The following is an 8,776-nucleotide window of genomic DNA, read 5'->3' on the forward strand; positions in this document are numbered from 1 at the left end:
AAAGGATTCGTGTCAACGAAGGACAACGTATTAAAGGATTCGAGTCAACGAAGGACAACGTATTAAAGGATTCGAGTCAACGAAGGACAACGTATTAAAGGATTCGTGTCAACGAAGGACAACGTATTAAAGGATTCGTGTCAACGGAAGACAACGTATTAAAGGATTCGTGTCAACGAAAGACACCGTATCGGGGGATTCGTGTCAACGAAGGACAATGTATTAAAGGATTCGTGTCAACGAAGGACAACGTATTAAAGGATTCGTGTCAACGAAAGACAACGTATCCAGCGATTCGTGGCAACGAAGAACAACGTATTAGGATTCGTGTCAACGAAGGACAACGTATCAAGGGATTCGTGTCAACGAAGGACAACGTATCAAGGGATTCGTGTCAACGAAGGACAACGTATCAATGGATTCGTGTCAACGAAGGACAACGTATCAAGAAATTCGTGTCAACGAAGGCCAACTTATCAAGGTATTCATGTCGACGAAGAAACTTATTAAAACAGATCAAGATAAAACGCACAGAAATGTACAAATTGAAAATTGTATACATCAAGAAAAAAGTGTCCCGCATTTTACGAGAGTAAATTTGATCGGGTTGCCAGTAAAATGCAATAGTGAAGGGTGAGAGGACTCACCCTCCGCCGGTGATGAGAGTGAGCACGAGACCGAGGGGGAAGCTAGCGAGCACCACCCCCGCGACGAGCAGGGACGCTGCCAGGGGCACCACGCGACGCAGGGGGCGACGCGCCCGCAGCGCCGGCGGTGGGTGGTTGGGGCGGCGCCCCTTGCTGAGCCGTGATACTTCGTACACACCGAGGAACAGCACCGAGAACACTCCCGCAGACGACAGCACCTACAGGAGTGTATTGATGACACGTAAATGAACAGCACCGAGAACACTCCAGCAGACGACAGCACCTACAGGTCATTCAATATCACGTGTACAAGTTTTTAAATAGCAACGAATTTGAAACGAAATGCAAAACGTAGTCACGAGTAATAGTAACAATTCATTCAATTAATTCAGCTTTTAAAGAAAACCTTTTATTAGAGGCGGCCAAGCCAAAGAGGCAATTGAGATATGTTAGTAGTATAATATATGTATATTGTACAGTAGAATAGTCGTATGTTTATTTATAATAGTATATATAGTATAGTGTAGTATAGTAGGCGTTGATGAATATGTCAAGTTCATCAAGTTATGCAGCCGAGATTTAGAACGCTAGAGGCTGAGTAATAAAATATCCATGTCAGATGCCAGCCACGATCAAATATGATTTTGTATACATCAAGACTTGGATTGTATACAGAATACATCAAGACCTAGATTGTATTCAGAATATATCAAGACTCAGAATATAGTAAGAAAATTCCATGCTTTAGGAGAGGAATGCTGCTTTTTAGGTTTTTAGACGATCCTCGATTACGAATAAGCTAACATTTGGTTTGACTTTATTTAACTCGCGGTAACTCATTGTGGCGTAATTGAATGAGCAATTAGTTCATATTTGCGTAATGAAATAATCTATTACTTCATATTTGTGTAATGAAATAATCTATTACTTCATACTTGCGTATTGAAATAATCTATAAGTTCATATTTTCTTAATGAAATAATCTAATAATTTATAAATGGACAAGTCGACGCGGCTGCCAAAACAACCGGTATCGCAGAGAGAGGGCAGAAAATGGCGGTACACGAGGACGTAAAGTTCAGTTATCGTCATAATTGAAGTCTCATCACGCGGCTCAGCGACCCTGTGCCTCTCGCGATAAGATAATTCATCAAATTAATTCAACTCAAAATTCAGTGAATAGAAGTAGAAAGTTGTGTAAATTTTTTTATTAGCTAAAAGGGGGAATTTTTTTCATGCGAAGCATTCCATCAAGTGAATAAATTAATATTTGAGCAACGTTTCGAAATAATAATAGTTATATTAAACCCTGAAATCATGAATTTGACTAATTTATTAATACTTTGATTTGTAATAACCTTGATAAATGCAAAGGTTATTGCATTAATTACCGAGTTTATTTATCTCGCATCCCCCAGACACAATTCATTCCAGGGTCAAAATTCCAAAGCAATATTGAAATGATAAAGTTTACGAGAAAAACTTTCGCTCAATTCTTTGAACGGCAAATAAAAGGTTAAGAAATATACAGACCATAAAACGAGGTAGTCAAGCGACGCGGTGGAAGCAGTTCAGCTATTCATTAACTAATACAAACTGTTCATTATTCAAGGGCATTATTGTATTTACTTAATGAGACCGTTTAGTTTATGACCAAAGATTATTTATTATATCTCATTAGGAATTTTCCCCATTGTCTATTGCTATTATTAGGCAAAATTCCTTAACAAGAAATACTCTCTTGTCTTCAACGAAACGCTCATTAAAGAACTGCCTCTACCTAATTATTCGGATTTTAATTAGCAATATTAACTCCATATACAATTCAATAAGAAACACTTGTGTGTATATTCATTTGTTAATATTAATTTATTAATTCGTGTATATTTTAATTTTATATACTATATACTTTTTGTCATATTATATATATTTCGCTGGGGCTATGCAGCTTAGGATGGTTCTCCTGAGGGGGGAGGCTAGCCCCTTCCCACCTTTATTATTTTCCCAGGAAATTTTCAAAAATCATACATGTATATTTCACTTGTATTACCTGTGTGCCTCTTACCTCCTGTATGCTGGGGTCGTGCAGCTTAGGACGGTTCTCGGGAGGGGGGAGACTCGCCACCCCCACCCCCACGAACAGCACCAGCACCATCAGCGACGACGCGTTCATCACCAGCCGGAGGAACCAAGCTTGCTGTCCAGTGAACCAGAACTTCAACACATGGTGAACCATAACTTCAACACATGGTGAACCATAACTTCAACACATGGTGAACCATAACTTCAACGCATGGTGAACCATAACTTCAACACATGGTGAACCATAACTTCAACACATGGTGAACCATAACTTCAACGCATGGTGCAAACATAACCAAAAAATATGCCAGCTTGAACAATTACATATTTATTAACAATGACCCGTTCATATTGAGCTTAAGCACATTATCAGTGATACTAATGCATTTCCTTGACTATAAGCTGGGCAAAATTAACAATCTTGTAGCAAAAATGATACAACTTCGAACCATGTGAGTACAAGAGTTATATTTAACTAATTGTGATTCTTAACAGTATTTAGGAGAACTGGATTTATTATCATTATGAACTTTGTTTCAGGAAATAATGAAGAGAATCATGGTGCAATGAGATCTAGTTAATAGGAACAACCTGTTCAATCTAAGCCGACGGTATTTCAATAATACAGTAAGCAAATTACACACAGATTTAATCCTGTGTAATAACACACGAGATTAATGTAATAATCTCATTTTATTCCTTCGAGAAGAATTTCGCGCTCACGGAGAAAAATTTCGCGCTCATAGGAAATCAAATCAGTTAAATAAATTTCTTTTCCTACAAAAATGAGACAAATATGAATTAAAATTTTGTGATTAGTTCGCTCAGGTACAAAACTAACAAAGATTTGAATATTGAAGCACTTCTTGGAAAATTGCTAGAAATAACATCAGTTCGAATAATTTGACTACATTAAATAATTATATTTTTCAAGTTCGACTTTCGTCATTTATGTTTCTAACATATTCTTCAGTATTCAACAATGCTGATATTTTTTCCACGGTTAACAGTATCGTTTGAAAACAACAAATCGTGGGAAGCACATTTAGTTCTTCAGAGCACAAGCGCAAACACGCTCAGAAAAATGAGAAATTTTTTTTATGCATTTTCTCCCTAATGTGTGTCATCCTGACCCAAATTGTCCCGAAAAAATTAGCGTATCAGAGCTACGCAGCGAACACTCAGAAAACAAATGGGTCACATTGTCCAAACGGTGAATTTTTTTACTGCAGCACTATAGAAGAGAGCGCACGTAGCACTGATACGTCTTTTTGCCGGGTCACATAGCATCAGGATGACCCACTCAAGAGCTAAAAGTGTATCACTACTTGGCTTATTGATATATGAAAATTAGATGCACGTCCAAAGTTTCCTAATTGCGATTGCGAGAAAATTCCACTTTTAATGCGAGGTCACTAAATGAACAATTAGTAACTATTTAGATGAACGAAACATGTCGTCGTCTCGTACTTCATTACATTTTATTCGCTGCATTGAAATTATCTTATTGAAGAACGATACTCAAGCTGTGCACTAACTTGGCGTGCTATATATGAACTTCATGCCTAAAGCATACCCGAGCTATGCACTCCTTTGAAGTGCAATTAATGTATGAACTTCATGCGTAAAGTACATGCATATACCCGAGCTATGCACTCCCTCTAAGTGCAATGTATGAACTTAATGCGTACGTATGCGATAACCAACAATGCGCGTCACATCACGAATATCGTCACTGACGCGCGTGTGCCAAACTAGTCGACCAAAATAATGAAGTCGGGGACGATCGAGGATGTCAGTTAAGACGAGGGCATGTACATCGTCTGGGAATACGTCAATTACTAGATCGCAAGAAACGACCAAATTTTTTAAATACGTAACTAAAATATAACTTGTAATAAGCATTTTACATTAGATATGTATGTTGCACTAGCATATTTATACTAGCAGTGTGACTGAAACGGCCAGCAAACTGACATTATAACATTGATAAAAATAAATATAAGAAATAAAGACATTAAAATATCGCAGTCAAACGACCAGAAAAAAATGGAATACGAATCCACGTGAAACAAATGCGTTCAAAATTTATTAAATAGTAACTAAATAAAACGTAAGCCAATTAATTTAATTCAATTACATTAAGAAAATTATTGCGCGAATCGAGTAATTTTCAGAGACGATCATTCGTCAAACAACGCTCTCAGTTCTCGTGGCACGCGGAGCTAAAACCGAAAAAACAAGCTCCATTTAATTTTGAGCCGCTCGTAAAAACCGACAGCTTTTCTCTGGAATGAAGTAAGAATCTGGAAAGAAATGCTGGCCAGGAGCCTGCAGGTCAGGCAATTGTATCAGGACTCCAGCCATCAACGGAGACAAAAAAGGTAATTATATGTGGAGCGGCAGCTGCAATTGCCGAGGCTCTTGTCGCCGTAATGGCGCACAAATGGCCGTCAAAAATTGTCCTCCTGTCGACCTGGCCTCGCGTAACGCAGGATTGCTAGCTTATTAATGGATAATTGAGTAATAAATAAGTCCACCAACGCTGGTATAGCAATGAGTAGTAATTAGGGAAGCTGAATTTTGATGAGTTATAAGTCAGCGTTCTGATGCTGAGTATTCTTTAGTTTTGTTATCGACAAGATAGAACACAGTTCTGTGCAATTATAATAACACGTCAATCTACAGAAACCTGCAGAATATAAGAAAGTGCAGCTTGACGCTAAGTGAAATTAAAGTATCTATTTGTTAATAATTTCAAGTTGCATTTCAGCTAACTATATAGAAAAATACGAGCACACGTTAAAATTAAAAAACCGACCACATAATTATTAAATTACCAAAAAATTCGTTAATAATAGCAACGAAGCTTTGGATCATAATCAATTATTGCGCGAAAGACAGGTTGGCAAAAACTAACTTTGATCAAAACTATCATATAAAACTAATGCAAGCTAGTTGAAGAGAGGCCCGTTCAAATCCACATTTACATAGTACATAGAACTTCCATTTTACTCGCGTTTCAAAACTAGAATTGCTTTTATTTACATTTGCATTCAATTTTATAGATAACAATTTAAAAATTAAATTCAAATTTTTGGTCTGATCCGTTCTTCGCAGATTTTCTAATGTCTCACTATTTTCTCAATAAGAATAAATCTTCTGGTCCAGTTATATCCCGACACGATAAGTGTCGTGGCTATATATGCGCCCCAACAACCCCTATGTTATTGCTTTGCTTATACGCTTACAAACTCACTTTGATAGGCCTAATCTCAAAAGCGTTCGCTTCCAGAATTAATTTCTCTCCGATACAAGAAAGAGAGCTTTAGAAGTCGCCATCAGCATCCCGTAACCTGAAGCCAGCGCAGGAAGCTAAGTCCAAGGTTTATCCACCGCGGCTGAGCAGGTTGACAAGTCTATAAACGACCAGCAATCAAGCGTCACGCGACGTCGCTATTCATCACAGCTACAAAAGTTGCAGATTAAAGCGAAGCGCAAGATTGAAGCCAATTGGCAGCCGGCCGCCAGGATTAGGAGAGGCTTCTAATGAGCTGGCCGAATGAAGCAGCAAAGGTGATTTTACAGCCGACGAGCGCAATGCACCTAATAAAGCTGATGGATGCAATGTAGGTTGCGCAAAAATTAAAGGTAATTAGCAGTTAATGTAGATTAAATCACTAATCAATTCTCATTTGCATATAAATTCAGTTTCCTGCTTCCAAACACTCGACCAGAAAATGGATGATCCAGAAGCTAGTTTTACACTGTCTGAATAAGGCGGGACGCTTCAAGTTGCTAGACTAACTTCAATTAATACCTCAACTTATTTACGATAAGATAAATGATTGAACAAAAATAGGACAAATTTCCACTATATAAGAAAAGAATATTTTAAAACCTCCCACCCATTCATAATAGAAGGGATTTAGTTCTTTAAATATGTTACTTGAGAGTTGAACTGATAACTCGGAACAAACAAGCCTATACAAAAAAGTTAATGTGCAACAACAGTTCTTCAGAAGGAACGAAAATCATAACTTCAGTTCATAGAAGAAAAAAAAGAATGCAATAACAATTTGCAGCATCGCCATAAACTTGCCATAAGGTAGCGGAAACTTACGCCGATGGAAAAATCGGAGGGCAAAACTTAGGGCGGAGGCTCATAAGTAGGGGAGGAAGTGACCTAACTTGTGATGCAGGGTCACTGTAAAGAAGCTGTTCGAGTGCCAAGCTTCACTCATAAAGATCGTCCAGGATTAAGATAAAGATTATCCGAGCGCGCACGGCCAAACTTGAGCGAGTCAAAAGATTGCCTCCTAGTCCTTCTCGTAGGATTTAGATTCACCGCGTCTGAAGTTAAGGGAGGCTCTTGCTAAGCCGACTTAATTACTGGCATTTGCATGATGACGGGTCCGAAGATTTAGGATGGAAGAGATCAAGGAATTGTCAAGCAACCCGAGGGTCTTAAATAAGTTAAGTAGGGGAGGTCGACACAATTAGACGAGTTGGTCTTGATAAGTAAGGTAGTCACCACCCCAATTGGTCGCGTTGGTCTTGACAAGTCAGGTGGATGAGTTGGATACCCCAATTGGACGAGTTGGTCTTATCATGTAAGGTGGTCAGGACCTAATTGGACGAGTTGGTCTAGCAGAATAAAGCTAGGGATAATCAGACCTTATAACTTTTTAGCTTCTGACTTTATATACAAGGGAATAATCTTCGAAAACAGGATACAATAACACGTAGTTTTCAAGAGACTGAAAGGCTACACAAACTCCAGTACAACTAAAAAAAATTGAGCTCAAGCTTCTAAGTTGTTATTTGCATTGTAAGCCAAAGAGAATGACGAAGTCCCTACTCATTTTATTTGCTAAAAAATACAGAATTGATTGAGGCTATGAAATGTATTTTGAACGCTCCTTCCTAAGTCGTTTTAACGCTTAAAAATGACCACAGCCCATTTCAAAATCTCTGACGTTATCATGAAATCACTTATACGCAACTCAGCCATGATCGCAAAGAGCTTTTGTAGGTGTTGGGGCGTTGCTACTATACTTATACCTAAGCTACTTACTTCATTGCCATTCTGTCGTTTAACCACCAGGAAATTAATAGCCAAAATGCACTAACAGGGTCCCGGGGACCAAAATAAACAATTTCAACATTCAGAATATCAATAATTAGTGGCTTTACTGTGGCAAGAAAAGTTTATTTCTAAATCACTTTGTTCGTAACTACCCTGTAGCCGCAGCGTCGCGTCGCTCAATGACTTCTATACTACTTCTTAACTTGAACTAAAACTGCTATAAACTCTCAACCTAAATTCCACTAGAAAAATTCAAATAAACAACCGAGTAAATTCTTCACTCGAATGTCACGGCAAGATCCTGAAACGTTACAAAATATTTGTATCCCTTACAATGTACATTAACTCTCAATTAATTAATCAGAATCGTATATAAGTACTTATATCATCAGTCTGCTTGTATCACATGTTCACAAGGAATTTAAAAGCAAAATAAACACCAAGCAAATTCACCATGTCGATATCAATATCGATATGGTGAATTTGCTTGGTGTTTTCTTTGCTTTTTAATCAGAATCGGGTTGCCGTGGGTATAGTGGCATCCCACAGGCTCAGTGACCAGCAGACAAACGGTCACTTAAAACAGCTCGTTGAACTGGCATCACATTAAGACTTCTTCATACATGAGAACGTAATATGTACTTTCCTGGGCTTGATTAATGGGCAACAATTATCCTCCTGTTCACAGAGTTACACTTCGCGTGACTCATACCGCTGTCCTTTAATCAATACGTTCATATCTGTTTTGTTCTTTCTTACATTATTAAAATTCTATTTTTCTTTAATACATAATTCTTAATACGTATATTCAGAGATATACCTATATTATATATATATCTATGACACTACAATAATTAAATAAAATTTAAAACAATACCTCTACAGGCTCACCATTGGAACCAAAACCGCAAATGAACTTTCGAGAAAATGGCGAAGCGCAATGTAATGTGAGAAAAAA

At 37.9% G+C, this 8,776-nt stretch overlaps 1 protein-coding gene across 1 annotated transcript; it reads right to left on the reverse strand.

The window, feature by feature from the left end:
* Positions 1 to 643: 643 nt before the first annotated feature.
* LOC125178932 lies at positions 644 to 8,001 on the reverse strand. Its single transcript, XM_047883830.1, has 3 exons — positions 7,807 to 8,001; positions 2,713 to 2,844; positions 644 to 865 (listed from the first exon to the last, which is right to left on the reverse strand). Exons 2-3 carry the CDS (start codon positions 2,818 to 2,820, stop codon positions 644 to 646), a joined length of 330 nt encoding a protein of 109 aa, XP_047739786.1. The 5' UTR covers positions 2,821 to 2,844; positions 7,807 to 8,001.
* Between the last annotated feature and the right edge of the window lie 775 nt (positions 8,002 to 8,776).

The sequence above is a fragment of the Hyalella azteca genome, unplaced genomic scaffold (genome assembly GCF_000764305.2).
Source record: "Hyalella azteca isolate HAZT.00-mixed unplaced genomic scaffold, Hazt_2.0.2 contig13767, whole genome shotgun sequence".
In the NCBI taxonomy this organism is placed as follows: Eukaryota; Metazoa; Arthropoda; class Malacostraca; order Amphipoda; family Hyalellidae; genus Hyalella; species Hyalella azteca.

Bases quoted from the DNA above. Each gene is read 5' to 3' on its own strand.
- LOC125178932 (XM_047883830.1), bottom strand. From the start codon at position 2,820: ATGAACGCGTCGTCGCTGATGGTGCTGGTGCTGTTCGTGGGGGTGGGG. The intron at 866-2,712 runs GTAAGAGGCACA...ACACTCCTGTAG, and splicing joins ACGACCCCAGCATACAGGAG to GTGCTGTCGTCTGCGGGAGT.